Source organism: Sturnus vulgaris, chromosome 2 (assembly GCF_052056855.1).
Source record: "Sturnus vulgaris isolate bStuVul1 chromosome 2, bStuVul1.hap1, whole genome shotgun sequence".
Classification (NCBI taxonomy): domain Eukaryota; kingdom Metazoa; phylum Chordata; class Aves; order Passeriformes; family Sturnidae; genus Sturnus; species Sturnus vulgaris.
In genome coordinates, this window is record NC_142244.1 from 84,651,269 (window position 1) to 84,669,912 (window position 18,644).

The following is an 18,644-nucleotide window of genomic DNA, read 5'->3' on the forward strand; positions in this document are numbered from 1 at the left end:
AAGTCTTCAAACGGCTTGTTTACTAAAACAAGTGCCAATTTTCTTTTCAGTTGCACTCAAATTGCCTGCAGTATGGGGCAACAATGCCAAGCCAAAGGAGGCCTTTATCAGCTGCTGCTTGAAGTACTGTAAACAAATTGATATAAAGCACCAGAAGGTTTACACCATGCTGTCAGTGTTTCTTCTTCTGACCACACAACTCAGAATATGCAACTAACACTATACAATATTTTAAAAAGCATCAGTATCCTATGGCAACAACATAAAAGGTTAAAATACATTATCACTCTGTCTTAAAGAGCTTTAAACCACGCTTCCTCACAATTGTTATGGAGCTGAACAGCTTCCTATAAGTAGGTAGAGCATCCACTAATGATCTCAGATGAAGTCTGAAGTTCCTCTAATCCTAAATGTGTTTAAATTTAAAGTTTTGTTGCAGACTCCTATGAGGTCAGGATTTCATCATTTCTTTCTCATATTGAAGTCCATATCATGGTCACCCTTGAAGGTGTTAATTTGGTTTCAACAATAAGTTCTTTTTAATTAAATACTTTATAGAAACTTCTGAAAATACTTTGGGAATAATCTGTTTTGGAAGTTGAACTTTTCCCAAACTATCTCAACTTCCAACATCTTTTCTAAACAACTGTTTCTGCAGAATGTAGATGGGGTGCACCAGAGAAGAGTGATAAATACATGGGAGTTCATACTCAGAAAGGTACCATTCATTATACTTTAGAAGGCACTATGTGAGAATAATGAAGATGAGACACATGTAAGAAGTTGAGGCACATTTATCAGTTAAAAACCAAGATGCTGTATCTGTTAAGGCCCCCTAAGAATGTATGAGGATCCATAATAACCTCTAACTGGTGTCAGCTAAACTGGTTAAAACAGCCAAATATACAAGAATTGCATTTATAAAGAAATTTATCATGATGGGCATAACAATACACCCTTAGTGTAAAAATGCATCCAATTTCTTTTTGATATGTTCAAAAGCATCTTTCCCCATATAGTCCATGCGCCCTTCCTCCCATTTTCTCCTTTCATCTTCTGGAGTTGGTTTTGCTGGTATGGAGTGAATAGACAGCTCTGAAACAGAATGTGCAACCTCCTTCTGTGGGAAGAAGAGTGGGAAAACAGTCATTTGGTTGTTCTTATTTCAATATTGTGAAATTAAACCTTAAATGACAAACTTCTGCACTGTACACTCCCAGTTAAAACAATAAAATAAAATTCAAACATTCAATCCTGTACTTATAATGTGACCTCATTTTCCCATGCTTTCCCATGCTTTCCATAGCATCTTTCCATAACATTTATTTTACTGATCTTAACTCAGATCTTGGCATACTCAGTAACAACACAATGAAAATATTACAAATACTGCCTGGTCAGAGTACAGACTTCTGCTACAATGAAGAATTTATTATTTATCTGTTAAAATCTTGTGACTTCAAGGCTTTCATGTGAACATACATTTCTAGAATTTTTGGTAAGTTATTTTAACTCCAGTGAGATCAGTATTATTTAGCAAATGTGAGACACATTGTTTAATAAATTAATTCAAAAGATGGACGCTACTCATTATACCAACAGCTAGTTCATTTTGAATGACACTCCAAAATTGTAAATGCTGGTTCAAAGTCAAGTCATCATAGGTGCACAATTCAAAACACATTATTAGTGACAATTTCTGCCACATAAAAAAACCAAAAACCTGCGTCCACAATCGACCAATGCCAGCAAAAAAAGGAATATCCCAACAATTATAACCTGTAATAAAGATGAAATATAACAAGGACTTAGCAAGGCAGCCACTGAAAACCTGCATTCAGTACTACTTAAAGCACTCCTAGGAAAACAACTCATCTCATGTTGTAAATAAAACTGAAATCAACTAGAACGACTTTTTAATGAAGTCCTCACAAATTCAACGTAAAAATGTTTCAGAATAGAACTTAATGGAATCAATGTCTTAAACTGCCTAAATGCCCTGAAATATCCATTACATCTGCCAGTTTGGGGCAGATAAGGCATAGGACTTGTGCAAGACAAGGTAAGGTATTTCAAACAGCCAACATGCAGTAAGGTATTGGCAATTTTAATCAACAGCTTTGGAAGCCATTAACAAGATGACCATAATCATCATGCTTTTAGAAATTAAGAATTTTAGCTTGGGCCCAGACACCCCTGTCTGCACAGGAACTACAGGTTTTGTTTCTCAGTCCTAAAGTATTTCACCACAGTGCCTCATAATCATATAAAAGCCCTGATTAGGTTAGCTCTGTCAACCCCATCAGCACCAAGTCTGCCCCTGTCGTCACGCTGCCCACGTGTGCAAGTGCCCATAAATGTAGTGCAAGATCACAAGGGAAAGCCCAGTCACTCAGGCTCCTGCACATTCCCTTTTCACTTGCTTGGAAACATCACTTCAGCAGGTCAAAAAACCCACAACAAAACAAAACATAACAGAACTAGCAAACACAAAATACCCAAACAGCTTTGCTTGTGTTAGTATTGGAGAACAAAAATTAACACTGTGAATTGGTTACTAGGGGGTTAGCACAGGAAAATACACATTTAAGAACTCAAAGTTTTTAAAAGAAAACTAGAAAGGGATCACAACATAGTATTTGAAACAGTTAAGTAATTATATGGCTAAAATATTAAGGAATTTATTTGCACATTGCATTATAATTAGTTGAACTTTCCCCAAATTATGTTGGCAGGAAAGATGCACATGCAGCTATCAGTAGAGGTTCAATGCACAAAGCTACATGTACCATTTCTGGGGTTTCCTGAGATGCAGGTTGAAATGCAGGCTGCTCTGAAGGTCTGTCAGGCTCAGAGGGACGGACTTTAGAATCTCTTGGTTCGACTTCACATACAGGTTGCTAAAATAGAGCCACTGAGGTTTTATTAGGAGAATATTTTCTCATAATTTCCTTTTCATGAGAATTCACACAATACAATGCAATCACTTTCAGTCTTGGGGTAGGATAAAGCAATGGATGGGAGGAGAGCAAGGCAGCACATTATCACCAAGGAAAAATTTATGTCACCCAGCTTTAGCTATCAAAAATGGCATTAAATCAAGGATCCTACTATAATCAATCTAGGATAAGTACCTCCAGAGGGCAGCTCTTCTTATCCTAAAATACATTCAAAGTGGCTGTCATTTTTCAGTGACTACACATAAGCTTGAGAAGCAAGCTTACAGTAGATTCCTGTCCTTCGTGAGGCCAAACATCAACAAGAAAAGTCTCATTTCAGGATAATAGCTTGCTCTCACATAAGCTTTTTATATGCATGAAATAAAAACAGAACAAAGTATTCCAAAACAGGGGTAAAATAGATTGCCCAAAAAATATTGTCCCAAATATTTGCTTTAGACAGATGGCAAAACATAAATGAGTAGACAGACCCCATTCTAAAGTATTTTCCCCCCAAAACAATCCCACAAGACTATTGAAGCTGAGCAACAAATAGTGGAATGGTAATATTCTTAAGTAAGAAGGCAACCAGGTTATTACTTCCCAAATAATATGGTCTTCTGATAAGCCAATCCTAGTAATCAAAATACTAATAGAAATTAAAATTTTAATGAAACTACTTTAGGTGAACATTACGATTTTCACCTAACATTATGATTTCAGCCCAAACAAAAATCTTGATAATGTGTCCCTATTTAGTTTGAGCTTTTCCAGTGAAGTCAGATGCATAAGGCACACAAGAAAATACATGCTTTGCAAATAAATTATTCTTAAGTTATGGAACTGGAAGGTTTGCCATTTTCCTTCAGCCCCTTCACACTCAGAGTGGAAAGGGAAGAAGAGGGAGGAAGGGGAGGGGGAAAGGGAAAGTAAAATTATAATTTTATTTTATAGAGTAACTATAGTCTGAAGAAACAAAGGAAAGAACATCCTAAAAGTTGTCTTCATTGTTCTAGAGTGTAGCTCACAAATTACAATGCAGATGACATTAGAACACTAATTTTATTTTCTCCCAGTTGTATCACACCATGGGGTGATATGGTTTATCATGCAATATGCAATGACTTATACCTGCAGAGACATGGTACTATTATGTCTAACTTAATTCCTGCATAAAATAAGGATATTCAGTGCAACAGAAAGACACAAATACAAGAAAAGTGGCAAAAGAAGCAGAAATAATACAATATTCTTTAGTGGATTTTTTCAAGACTCTCATTGTTGCTCAAGTGACAGAAATTTGAGGAACAATTTCCTAGGTCAACTTGCAGGAAAAAAACTTTCTACAGGGGAATGCTAGAAAGGATTCTAGTTTTAAATATATTAATTCACAAAAGCATTAATACTCAAAATATTACTTTGGTAGCAGGTTTTTTGTATTACATTTGACTAAGTACTTAACAACTTTGAATAAATAACCTCTTCCTAAAATGCAAAACAAACCCTTTCAACTTCCAGACACATCATGCATGGATTACTAAAGATTAAAAAAAATGAATAGGCTGTAAATTATTTTTAATGCTAGTGAGAAAATTCAATAGCTACAGCTTAATTGAATGGAAATTACGATCTTCCAGATCAAAAACATAATGAAAGAATCTCCTTTTAGTATATACTTTGGCTCTGTTACTGCACATAATAATATACAACACACTCACAGCTTTGGAAGTGTGTTCCTCGGGTGAGCATGCTGCGGGATTCACTTCCTTTGTCTGCTCCAGGAGCTCAGGCTTCTGTAGTGAACTGGCCACATAAGGGCTGACCTTCTTCAGGGTAACTTCAACTCCATTGAAAGCATGCTAATGAAAGAAAGAACATCTCACCACAGAAATACCATTCTTCAGGACAGTAATAACTTATTTACAACAGTTGCAACTCCTTAGAGGGTTTTAATAATTAAAGGAATAACTTAATAAATGCAAAATAAGTATATGGTCTCAGATTCAGAGCATGCTGCAGATTAGGTTTTTGCTTTTTTGCACTCATGAGTACACCAGCATCATGAGGTAAATCTAACAGGTATTTCCACCATCATTTACCATGGTTGAAATGTTTTATTAATATGCAATGACTTAAAAATTAAAGTATGTAAAGTATAAGATCAAAAACTACCCATTCCTTCCTCTGCTTTCCAATTTGTCATGAGGTTAGCAAGCTAAATTATTCTCTGAGGCTTTGATGGTAAATATTCAACTGATATTATGGGACTATGCAATTAGTTCAATTATGTTAATAATTTAATATTACAAAACATTAAGAAAATATTTACTTACTCATAAATGGGATCTCATTTGTTATGTCTGGATACAAAATTAAAAATTGTATTTCTACACATTTCTTTATGCTACTGGTCTCTAAGAAATCATCTATCTATAAACAGATTTTTTTTTATTCTATTCATGAAAAGTACACATTGTTGCATTTCCTCTGAAGAAAAAAAAAGTATAAAGAGATCAGTAAATATTTGATGATATAGGAGTACCGCACTTAAAATCTTAAATGCAATTAACACTGCTTTTGCAGACCTGATTTATTTGTTATGACCTCATAAAACAAGTTATAATGTAGTTCTGAAAAGGTAAATTTTATTACAGTTCAAGAGCTAGTTTGATGATCTTTATGAATTTAGTGTCAAGAAAAACGTAAGTCTGTTTGTTTCGTGGGTCAGATTATCCCTTCTCTGGCTAATTTGTAGCATACTTTTGTATGCACATACATTACCATAAAACTTTATCAATTAAGAAGAGAGCTGCAAGATATCTTTGGACAGCAAACAGTACTAGAAATCCTTCCTAAATGGCTACTTTGGACACTTTTATAAGCAATCAGTGCTACTACCAACCAAGAAATACTGAGTTTTCCCACACATGTTGGGATTGCATGGCAAAATGGACTTGTCACTGGCCAAGGCCAAGCCCATCAGTGATGGTGGTAGTGCCTTTGGGATAAGAGACTTGAGAAGGAGGAGGTGCTCCAGCTGCCAGAGCAGAGATACCCCTGCAGCCCAAGATGCATCAGGATGTTGTAGCCATGGAGGTCCATGGTGCAGCATAGATCCACCTGCATCCTCTGCTGGACCCCACACCACAGCAGGTGGATGTGTGAAAGTGGCTGTGACCCCATGAGAAGCCCGTGATGGAGCAGGGTCCTGGCAGGACCACTGGACCCATGAAGAGAGGAGCCTGCAGTGGAGCAGGTTTGCTGGCAGGAGTTGTGACCCCATGGGTGACACACACTGGGACAGTGTGGCTGTTCCTGAGGGACTGCATCCCACAGAAGGGAAGTCTGCACTGGAGCAGCTCATGAAGAACTGCAGCTCATGGGAAAGACTTATATTGGAAAAGTCCATGGAGGACTGTCTCCCATGGGAGAGACTCTGTTCTGGAGCAGGGAAGGAGTGTGAGGAATCCAACCCCTGAGGAGGAAAGAGCAGCAGACATAACATGTGATGAACTGACCACAGTCCTCATTCCCCATGAGCAATTGGGGGGAGGACTCAGAGGAAATGGGGAATAAAGTTGAACCCAAGAAGAAGTGAGGGATGGGGGTAGGTGTTCCAAATTTGGGTTTATTTCTCGTTACTCTACTCTGATTTGATTGGTAATAAATTTGATTAATTTCCTCAAGTTCAGCCTGCTTTGCCTCTGATGGTACCTGGTGAGAGATCTCTCCCTGTCCTTATCCAGACCCATGAGCCTTCCCTTACGTTTTCTGTCCCCTGTCCAGCTTAGGAGGAGAGCGACAGAGTGACTTTGGTGGGCACTTGGAATCCAGCCAGAGTCAGCCCACCACATCATATAATTTTTTCCTCTAGCAATTTTCAGAATTTTTGATTTTGATTCCAGTATATTCCCACTGATTCCTTATCAGTTACCTTGCATTCCTCTGATTCTGATTCTTCCATCTTTTGAAGTTTTTCCAACAAAGGCAATATACTGGCACTGTATATATTCCACCAGAGGGCAAGAAATGACAGTTGATGAAAAGATCCAGAGGTGGTGCCATCCTGCATAACTCTCTTTGTTTGAAGGTTGTATTTGTAGTTCCAGGGCTTTGTTGCTCCCAAGAAGTGAACAACTTTGGCATCTCTACCAAAACTGTAGAGATCAAACATACAGGTCTATACACAAAATACTTTTTTAGCTTTTATAAATTCCTAGAAGGAACATGCTTACTTGCATGAGGTAATGTAAAATTTTGCAACAGAAGCACATTTGAGATGATATACATTAATATTTTGTTTCTATCTTCTTGGTTTAGTTCACCTTATTTAACATACAGAAAACAAAAAGTTGCATTGCCATTTGCTTCCAGCTGCTGATTCTAATAGAAAAGTTCATGAAGAAAACTGACAGGCTCATGTAGTACTATTTCCAGTCTTCTTTCATGCTCTATTCACAAACAAATACATATCACTTAAATATTTAATCACCAAAATTGGGTATTACTGATCCCATATTAAAAACTACTAATAAGTACACTGGTCTAAGTTCATCTTCCAATAAGAGAGTATTGTGCAACTGGAACAGAAATTCATGACACTCTAAATCCAACTTGCTTTTTACCAGAGAAGTTTCTCAACTGCATTGTCTAGAATCATATAATTAGTAGCACAAATTTCATTTCATAGAAGAACCTAAGGAATGGCTCAAAAAAATTAAGCAATGCCAACTGTTTCTCCAAGAAATTTCTTGAGAACAAAGGAACAAGTTTAAAAGTAAACCTGTCAGTACCTAATGCCAAAGTAATCACATCTTGTCAAAAATGAAAGTAGCTTCTTTGAAAGAACACAAAAGACAGTGTAGCCAACTCTGGGACTCTCCCTGTGTCCAGACATTCACATTAAGTTCAAGCTTCTATTGCATGGTTTCTACATAAGATCATTTGTGATACAGTAAATTATAATCAACAGAGTATGCCATTATTACTCTCTTACAAAAGGATGTTGGTTAACAAACTACAGAGATCTACACAAGTGTATTACTTACTGATTGAAAGCAGGAATATAGGTGTATACAGAGCTGCTGCTTAAGTTATAGAGGAAAGGCAAGTGTTTGCCAATATCTGCTGTTGCCCAGCTGCTGAAGAAGCTGTTCAACAAGCCTTGATCACCTCCTAAACAATACACAAAACAGCATTACCATAACATGTGTGCACTCAAATTTGTATCAAAATTTCACTCTATTTTCACTCAAAGGATGGGAGTGAGACTGGGGACTGAGATTGGTGTGTTCATGGGACTCTAACTTGGACTTGAAAATATGGCCATACAAGCATGTGTAAGTGAATAATACCTGATTCACTCCGATGCAAGTTCAGTGTAAATGAAGTCCTATTGCAATATAAGAAGAAAGGAGGAGTGTTTGATCTCCCTCAGAGCAGAAGACTGAAGATCAGCTGTATTTCTTTCTCCTAAGCCAGGTAGCCAAGCAAGACTCAGACACAATGTCCCTTCACTGCCCTTCTCTGGGAAGCACAGTCCAGAGTAAGTTGGCAGGTCTCAAATACAGTCTAAGAGGCAAAATTCTGCACCTTGGATTCTTACATAAAGCCCAGAGAACACCTGCCTTCCTCTGTTCTGCCTGATAGCATGGAAACTGTCTTGCACTTCATCCCCTGTGCCTTGCCCCTTACCATCAAAGCTGCCGTGCTCAGCAGCAAACTGGAGCAGCCGGCTGTGAGTCCTCAAGGAGGGCCGGAACACAAAGACACCGCTATTGAAGCAGTCAGGCCAGCCAGAATCAGGAGCTGCAGAAAACTCCTCTCGATCAAACAACTCATCAACATTGCAAAGTACCTTAGGGAGAGCAGGAAAAGAGTAAAAAAAGTTAGAGTGTTTGTCTAGAGTGAGCATTGTCAAATTAGTACCAATGTAGTAAATTGATAGTTTGGCTTTAGTATATGGCTTGCAGAGGATGAAAGCACTGCCATTGCAAAATATGCTAGGGGTCAGAACCTCTATTTTTAATATAATAAGGCAATATTAATTGTGATTCTCCATGATTTCTCTGATAAAATGCAAAGCCTGTGAAATTATTTCATGAACCTTGGAGACCATCCAAGGTCCCTTTAAATATTGCACCATGAAAATATACACAGAATTTCCTTCTTTCTCAACTCTCCCTTCCATAGTCCATTATATTTGATAACTACAACAGAACTGAATGAAAACTGGGACTCTAAATCATTGTAGTAAGCAACAGACTGGCTAAAGAAAAATTCTCTTGCTGACAGTTTTCTAATGCAATTTAAGTTCAGAGATTTACATTTCTGTTTTCATCTAAGCTTCACAAGGAAGTGGGAAAATCAATCAGGTTAAGGCACAGATAAAGTTTGTTCAGTCACTGAAAATCAGGACACCACCCACAACCAAGCCACTGTGAAAACCAGAAGAAAAAATTTTTATAAGTAAAATTTCTTAATTGAATTTTTTAAAAAGACAAAAATTTGCCTTCCTGCTTTAACATTAATGTAAAGCAAGAGATCATAAGCCTTCCTCCTCAAGAAGAATAACTTAATTTGATTTCTAATTCAAATACAATCCTATTAAATTAAAATGCATCCCAGTCTTTCAGAGTGTGCTATGAAAGCACAAGGGAAGGCTGACATGATTTTCCTTGCCAAAATTCTGGTCATTTTTATCTCTATATCTAAAAACTTAAAAAAAATAAATAAATGTCCGGGATTTTTCTTTTTTTTTTCTATTCTAAAACCATCCTGCCTTCCTGACCAGAATAATTCCAAAAAAAAGTATGGGAGAGAGATCTATTTTAAACTTCCGTCAGAAGACCCAATGCAGAGTGAGTCTGTGATCTCTTTTGGGGACAGTCCTGAGGCTACTTTCCAAACTAAATTTATTTTTATGCAGCCAGCACAACTGTGAGAATTGCTAAAACGTGCCAGGATGGAGGTCCTGTGACCTTGTGGCTGCCAGCAAATCTGGTCACTTCACAGACCAGTGGGCTGCCTGACAAGGAGGCATCCCACAGTCAGAGACGGACACAAATGTTTCCATGGCTCCCACTCCGCTCACCAAAGTGTCTGCATCCATGAAGACACATTTGCTGTAATGAGTAAGAGTCCAACAATGAAGCTTAGTGAAGGTTACACCCAGTTCTGGCCTCTGCATCAGAGCCAAATGGACTGAGTCAGCACTGTCCAGCACATCCACCTCGATCACTTCATCAAATACACTGCTGAGGACTGACCTACCAGAGCGAGCAGTGGAGAGAAAGAAGGCAATTTAGACAAGTTCATCAGAGTTCACTTCAGGCGTGAAAACAGTGACACACACAGCATGACATTAATTATGACAATAACCAAAGCTAGACTGATTGGTCAGAGTAAGGTGTCAGAAGCGAAAAGTCTCTGCAAACAGCCTACTGAAGGGGCAGCTCTCAGGCCATAAAACATTGTCCCTTCCACTGTGGGGCCAGCACATCTCAAAACTGGGAGCTGCTGTTTGAAGACAAAAGCAATCCTTATTTTAGTCACTTCTCTCCTATAGAAACACCAACAGAAATTAAGGCAGCTTTCATCCTGCACAATTGATTCCAAAGCACAGCACCATACTGTGTTCCCTCTGCATTTTACAGGATGAGACATGCATTGCCAGCACACTCATTTGTACCTGTTGTGCCCAAGTAAACACTGCTTCAAAACCGCACCCTTTATAAGGTGCACATATACTTGCTCCACCATATATAGTTCTCACTGCTATGTAGCATCTCAAATGAGACTTTTAGCTAAATATTTTTTTTTCCTATGCATGTATCTTATGGGAACTCCATAGGTAACATCAAAGTAGGTAATTTTCCTTCAAGAGGCAAGGAAAAAGGTCTTTAAAATACAACTTATTTACTTACACTACATTATCATAATCAAAGTCCTCAATATCTCACAAACACAGAAAAAGATGACCTGTGCTGTTTGAAATCTAGATTTCAGAGTCATTAGCTTTTGCCTGTTGATCTTCAAGGAACAGGAATTAACTGGCAAAGAACTAAGTGAAGTACAGATCATTAGAAGTTTATTTCAGCGATCTACTTCCTTTTATTTTTTTTTACATGCTATCCTTGATTTTAAATACATATTATAAAAGCTTCTCTTCCCACTGAATAGGCATGAAAAGAATTCTAGACTTAGTATCGACCCATGCATCAAACGGATACAGTATTCCCTCAGGAAGGTTATGGTGTACAGACAATGTTCATACTTCAAAAGTCTGTAAAAACATATTTTCGTGCATCAAAGTCATCTGGCAACCATGCGAAAATATATTTCTTGATAAATATTGCAAATACATTCACATAGCTTACAGAAAACAGGAGCTTGCACACTTCCTAAGACATAGCAGAACTAAGAGTTTAAGTTGCTATGGCATGGCATGTGCCTTTTAAAAAGTGTCACAGTCCTCCAAATAACAGGGCTTGAGTTCAGACTTAATAAGATTTCTCTAAATGCTATTCTGCGGTCCCTGTAGAATCACAACACAAATTGCAAAGTGATTTATACAAAAAAACAAAAATAAGCTAATTTCTTATCATGATAGCTGTGCATCAATATTTTAAGAACATTGTTAATGTGAAACTGTGCCCTTAGGTTTATGGAGAGTTCTGATGTCACATGTGGTTATGTATCTCACTCTAAAAGAAAAAAACTGGGAGAAAAACAACAGTGATGCTAAAACCTTAGTTCCAACTTTTCAGCTCAAGTTCTTAATTATAAGACAAATTCCAGCCACAAGATCTACTTCTGCAAGGGAATTCTTAGTAGGCTTAAGAGCTTATAATGGATGCTATTTGAGACTCCTCTTAGAAATCACTAGCCAGGAAGGAAATTCTAGGCATAATGCTGGGAAATCCACAGAAACCGATTAAAATCTTTCATGTTCTTGCTTATACTTCCACTAGTTAAATCTCCAAATACCCATTAATACTTACCTCATCCCACTGGAAACCTCTGGAGTAATTAGAACTGCCAATTTTCTGGATGTTTTGTGATTCCTCAATGACTGCCCAAGAACGAGAGCACCTTGACAGTACACATCATCAGTAGCAAGGGTCACAAAGGCTTGATCTGTTACTGAAAAAAAGTATTCAGAAGAGTCACTTCACAGCTTTAATGTAAGCCCATTTAGCAGGCTCCCTCATCTTCCAGAAAAACAACAATCTGTGACTTATAACAACTTGCAGTTCCTGTGCAGTTTCCCTCACAAACTCCCCCCAAAAGTCACAACTGAATAAAAAATCCAGTGAATGCGAGAGCAGAATGTATGTTTCTGATTTTTTATTATTTTTGTTTGCCTGATTTACACAATAGCATGTATAAAGTTTTTGCACCAGCCTTAAACAGACAATTCCCTAGGTCTTATTGCCTAAACACAGTGTCAATCAAAAAAGCTGATCTGTACATATTTAGATTTTATATTTAATGAACATAGTATAATACAATGGATAAGGAAAATGTTTTTGCTTATATAGTGCTGAAAGCTAAGGAAAAGAACAGGTTGTTGAGTATTAGCCAGAAATGTTCTTTCCATAACACCACTAAATCAACCCAACATTATTTTTGCTCTGCTCTCTTTGTACTAGGGTACCTGGTGCTGGCTGAACAGGTGCAGAGAAATTCCTACCAAGGCCAGTACAGCTCACAGAACCTGAGAATCCCTATCTCAAGTAACTCCATAGAATTTAGGAGAGTTCCTTATTGTCAGGAAACACATGAGAAAACTATTTTCAATAAAAAATAAAGCAACCTACACTCCTGCAAAACAGGAGAAAATGTATTTTGTAGAGACACCAGGCCAGTGGCATGATCACAAGGGGCTGCTTCTTCAGCTCTGCCCCATGACAGAACTACCACTATCAGAGCTTTCCTGGGGAGAACTCCTAACTCAGCAAGGTGAGCAGCCTCCTCGAAGCAGAAGGATGATACCCTCTAGGCTGCAAAATTAACCAGAACAAGATGAGCAGGTCAAACGGATGAAGGGAATTCCACTGAGCTCTACAGAACTTCAATAAACACTTGTTGAAATATTTGCTTAGAACCACCATCATCTTAAAGGACAGGCAATTGCATTAAATAATTAAAACAACCAAACAATAGCAACATAAACAACCTGTCATACAGTTTCCAGGGTCTGTGAGAAACACTAGGAAAGAATCTCACAGAACTAGTTGCAGAGAACTCAACAAATAACCTCGTGGCTGTCTCAGCCAGAGGCTGCCAAAATTAATAAGTTCTAACCCCTAACTGTCATCAAGTTAAGCAGTAAAGTATGGCTGGTGTCCATGATAAGCCAACAGATATTAAGCATTTTTATTTTTCATATCCTCCAAATCCAGAGCAAAACACAGGCCTGCTGGTGTGCTGCCTTTCCCCCCAACATTTTGCCCTCTTTCACTCATCTCCAGACAGCCAGCTTCATCTCAAGCACACCTACCTTACATTTGCTGACATTGTCACACATCCCTGCACCTCAGGAGAATCCCAGTAAGTGTCAAACTTGGCCAAAAGAACCCGAATCATCCATCCAAACTTAGAATAGTTTGCATAGCTCACAGCTGAGCAAACTCCAGTAACATTTCTAATCACAATTTCCAAACAAAGCAAATGAAGAATTGAACTATCAAATCTCACATTATAATAACAGCTCAAGCAAGTTGTGAGTGTTCCAGAAATCAATGAATAAGTAGCTGCATTAAAATGACAGATGTGAGCTTCTCCTACTGCAGTTTTCCAGAAGGTTAAAGGAATAAATATAAGCATCTCTAAAAATCAATGTAAATCAGAAAACCACTGCAACCTACTTCAGCAATAAAATTACTCTGAAAAGATGCAAAAAGTCAGGAAAGCAAAGTAGTTTTGCGTTAGGCAACAAGCATCTTCAGCCAAAGAAGGTAATAAAACAACTACTGAGAGGAATGTGGGAGTTAGGTTAATACAAAAACCGAATTGTGAAATGAGTGGGCGTTCCAAATATAAATGTGGGAGTTAGGTTAATATAAAAGCCAAATTGTGAAATGAGTGGGAGCTCCAAATATAAAATACTGTTTTAAATAACAACCACAAAACTGAACACCATCTTCACATGGCTTTTGCAAATTCTCTTGGCCACAGAAGCTGAATCTTTACTTAAATAATAGATAGAAAAATACACAAACTACTCATTAAATGGTTCAGCAATCTGGTATGAAAAATTACCACATCCTCCAAATGCTTTTGTGCCCTGTACCCCTGTGGTCATAATCACAAGGACGCAAACTGCCAAACAACTGCTGCTTCTAAGAAACTCTTGCTGATACCTCACGAAGAACAGAAACTAAATGTCTGTTTTGACATTTGTCTGATTGACATTGGATCGGGTGTGGGATACATGTTATGGCCTTCTTAATACAGTGAATCATCATAGAGATAATTACACAGATAATCAAACTATTGACTGAAAATATTTAACATTAAAATATTTCTGGTGCAAAGAGAGAAGCAAGTCCTAGTGATTTAAAATCATACAGGGGCATGACTAATTCATTAAGGATCCATAGGGGGTTTAAAATAAAAGTATTTTATCATTACTTTGTCTTTCATCTAATCCTTATTTTCAAGAAAGAAGTGCTATTTGACTTGCCTTGTTTATAAAATTCTTTGGAATATAGCTCTAAGTAAACACTTTATTTTTATAACTGAAAATAAGGATCAGGTTCTCATATATATTGTTGGAAATAAAAGGTTTACCTGAAAGTTTCTATTTAGCTGAAATCAAGGACAACACATTAAATCTACTGTACACAGAGCTTCGCTCACTGACTTTAAAAGAGCAAAAAAATCTTCTTTAAGTTTCAAAGCCAGAGGTGTAGATATTTAAATCCATTGCAATTGGTTTTTGGCTTTTTTTTTAAGTGTCAAGGAGACCATTAAGCATAACTTTAATTCTTTGTGCTGAATGACAATAAGATTTTTTATGGACAACACCTACTCTTAAGGGTATTAAATTTTCAAGCAAATTGTTTTCAAGTTGTGGATCCTTATGGCTAATGCAATACCACTGGCTATCAGTGAACTATGAGAAAAAGAAGTTTATACTTGGAATCCCATTAAAACTCTGTCATTTGAATTTATAAATCTGCTCATTTCTCTAGTCTGGATTACCACAAAGCACATGATGATGCAAATTAAGAAATAATTATCATCAGTAGTGGCTCCTCAGTTTTATTACCTAACAATATTTTCTTAGAACAAAGCAAGGATCTTCAAGGAATTAACTTGTTGAGTTATTCTAGAACCTGCTCTGCAGCTACACAGAAAAGACAGCAAAAGTAATGTGAATCACTACAGTCAGGGTGATCTTATGTGGAACTTGTTACAGCTTTTTTAGCCAAGATCACAAACTTTTTATACTATTTACTCATAGAAGTAGTACTTCTGACACTGCCAGAGGCAAAATTCTTTGACGGGCATGAAAACTAATTCTAGAGCACCTAAAAGCTTTATTTAGAATACAAACAGAGCGGACAGACAGGGTGGTGCTCACTTTCATGTTCAAAGAGAGAGAAAGAGGATTAAAAAACACCAGGTATCCATTTTGAAAATCAGAAGTGACTGATAATAAGAAGTTCTGAGTGACCCACATGCACCTTCTGACTTCAGGACAAGTTTAAGTAGGGTAGGGAGGGTTTTTCCATTATCCATTAGACATAGCTTTTAAATCATATTTTTATATTTCTTCTGATAGACAGAGAAAGGATAAATGTAGTCCAGCTGCAGGTCCTACAGAACAATTCAAATTTGCCAGGCTACCTGCTGCAATATGGCAACAGGAGACCAGACACTGCTATATTATGATTTTTCTGTAAAAACATTCTAAGTCATCTTATGCATAAAAATAACAACAGATAAATTAACAGCTAAAAGCCTCCAACAGGCTGGTTAGGTCCCCAGTGCCTAATGCCATTCATACTAACCAACGCTGTACAACTGCTTTCTTAAATTTCTCCCTGATACCATCTGTTGCTCTTTTGTCACCTCCCCCTCCTGCTCCAGGGACAATCTGCAGCACCAGCAGGCTGCAGCCTTGACCTGTACCCACTGAGCCAAAGCAGCTCTCTGAAATCCCGAGTGACAGGGACACAGCTCCAATCGCAGCACGTTTCCTGACAACAAGTGTGTTACTCCCTCTCCCACACGAAGGACTCTGTGGCTCTTCCCCCAGAAGCACTCCGTGAAGGCGTGTTAGACTACCAAAAAGAGAACACAAGCTGCAGGCTTCTCACTTCTCTGGCCTAGCACAACCAGAATCTGGAACAGAAAGCTCTGCTCCTCCTGGCACCCACAAGCTTATAAGCAGCCAAGAAGTATTTTGTTATAAGCAGATAAAATGAACAATAGTGTCAGACAATAACCTGAGTCAGATCCCTGTCAAAAACTGTTATGCTAGTTTCCAGCAAAGAGACAGTTCTTGCCCTATAAACAAATGGCAGCTGGCAGTTTTAATTCCCCTGCTTTCTTAGGTCCAGTAGTAGAAACATTGATGTTGCTAATGAAGATAAACAACAAACACTTTGTACAGACCGTTTTATAACAGAATGCGAATTGACATTCAATGGTATACAATATTTCTCTTGGTCTAATGAAGGTCTGCCTCATCCAAAACCAGATTCTCTCTTATATTTTATTAAAGCAGTTTAGCAGGCAGTATTACTGCTGTTCTGTTGGAAGAGCACTTGATTCCAGTTCTTTGTAGCTTTTATGTGTCTTTCAGCTGAAAACTGTTACATTCTGCTTCCACTCTGCAATGTTGTTATTCAACAGATGGTAAATAATCGTCATGAAAACTCAAACTCAACAATATCATAAGATGCAAACAAGCATAACACCCAAAACTAGTCCCAAAACAGTAATACACAAGTTTGAAAATTAGTAATAATTGGTAATAATTATTAAAAATAAGTGCTTAAGCAATCCAGAGGCAAAACAGGGGACTTAATGGTACGTATAAAGTTAGATGTTTCGAGTCTTTCCACACTTTCCTTTCAACCAAAAGGAGAAAAAAAAAAATTTAAAAATCTGAAACAAACAACCAAAAAACCCTTAACCAAACAAAACCACAATGCTCTAATCTTTTCATTCTTTCATTTGCAGATTCACTTTCTGCGTCTTCACAGTGCTGAAGTGCCACATACGTGAATTCAAACTTGGCATCCAACTGTCCAGATGACTGACACCCTTCAAATGATTCAATAAACCAAGATTTGTGGGAGCTGCTGCTCTCAAAATCGAGAAAAAAAAGAAAAAAGTTGAGTATGTTCCAGAACTAGACCAAGCACCTGCACCTACCCCGCGTGATTAACCTAAAACCAATACCTCATGGCTTTAAGGATAACTGATTAAGACCAATACCACTGCTGTGTAAGAAGTGGCATAAGAAAGGTTTCTCTGAACCTGCCTTAGATTGAGGCAGCCAGCCCCCTGGGGATCCACCAGGAGAGCACGCAGAGTCGTAAGCAGGCCAAGCTGTGCAGGACACATAAATGTTCACCCATTTCTCCCTATCACCCAGACAGTTAAAATCCTCCTCTGGAGCCGCTCATTACAGCACAGCACTGTGCTGGTAAGAAAACAGCAGACACCCTCTCCCGCACCGGGATATGAGAAGGACAGAGTCCCCGGGGGGCTCCGGGCTGCGCTGCCGATCGTCCCCGTCCGGGCCGGGCCGGGAGGCTGCTGAAGGCAAGCCGGGCAGGGTGCTGTGCCATGGAGGTACTCACCGGACATGCTGGGCAGGCGGGGGCCGGCCGGGCAGGGCTCGCTCCGCGGCGCCCACCACTCCCGCCGCCTCACCTGCGGGCGGGGGGGCCGCTAAGCCGGCGATGGGATTAGCCTCCTTCCTGCTGCAGGTGAATTACCCTCGCAGGGACTCCTGCGCAGCAGCAGAGAAAAGCCATTAGCGGCGGAGACCATGGCGGGGGGGTTGGCACGACCCACCCCGCCCCCGCTCCGGGCGCTGGCTTTCCTGCCAGGGGGGCACGGTCCTGCCGCCTGCTCCCGGCCCTGCAGCGGGCACGGCTCGGAGCTCGGCCCGGTACAGCACTCCGACACCGGCATGGCCCGGAGCTCGGCCCGGTACCACAGCCCAGAGTTTGGCCCGGCACCGCTCCCGACACCGGCACGGCCCGGAGCTCGGCCCTGCACCGCTCCCGGGGTAGGCACAGCCCAGAGTTCGGCCCGGCACCGCTCCCGACACCGGCACGGCCTGGAGCTCGGCCCTGCACCGCTCCCGACACCGGCACGGCCCGGAGCTCGCCCGGTACCGGTCCCGACACGGGCACAGCCCAGAGCTCGGTCGGGCACCGCTCCCCACACGGGCTCCGCACCTGCTCCGGCTTCTCCAACGGGCGCGGTGCGGCTGCGCCCACCCTGGGATGGGAGAGCCCCCCACTCCCCTTCCTCCTGTTCCCTCCCGTCCCATTCCGCCCCTGCCCGGTGGGTCTCAGCCGCTGTGACAAAGCGTCCCCACCGCGCACACGTCTGTGCAGATACCCAGAGGAAGGGACACAGGCTGGGGAGACTCCGCCGCGCAGCGCCCAGAGGAAAACACAACCTCTGTGGTGGTGAAGGTGGCGGAGTGTGGCAAAAGGTTTCAGAGCA

At 39.7% G+C, this 18,644-nt stretch overlaps 1 protein-coding gene across 2 annotated transcripts; it reads right to left on the reverse strand.

Moving 5' to 3' along the window:
- Window position 1: 1 nt before the first annotated feature.
- Window positions 2–17,874, reverse strand: GYG2 (glycogenin 2). Of its 2 annotated transcripts, none has more exons than XM_088159903.1 (9): window positions 17,765–17,874; window positions 11,942–12,083; window positions 10,033–10,207; window positions 8,634–8,796; window positions 7,988–8,114; window positions 6,874–7,096; window positions 4,658–4,798; window positions 2,790–2,900; window positions 2–1,120 (listed from the first exon to the last, which is right to left on the reverse strand). In XM_088159903.1, the coding sequence occupies exons 1-9, from the start codon at window positions 17,769–17,771 to the stop codon at window positions 959–961; spliced, it is 1,251 nt and encodes a 416-aa protein (XP_088016029.1). In that variant the 5' UTR covers window positions 17,772–17,874; the 3' UTR covers window positions 2–958. The 2 variants fall into 2 exon arrangements, with proteins under 2 accessions (XP_088016029.1, XP_088016030.1); XM_088159904.1 differs by having other exon boundaries at window positions 981–1,120; window positions 2,790–2,914.
- Between the last annotated feature and the right edge of the window lie 770 nt (window positions 17,875–18,644).

Coding starts and splice junctions, on each gene's coding strand:
- GYG2 (XM_088159903.1), bottom strand. Junction 8,797..10,032: donor TCATGGATGCAGACACTTTG/GTGAGCGGAGTG, acceptor GCTCTCCCTAAG/GTACTTTGCAATGTTGATGA. Junction 2,901..4,657: donor AGGAACACACTTCCAAAGCT/GTGAGTGTGTTG, acceptor GCTCTATTTTAG/CAACCTGTATGTGAAGTCGA.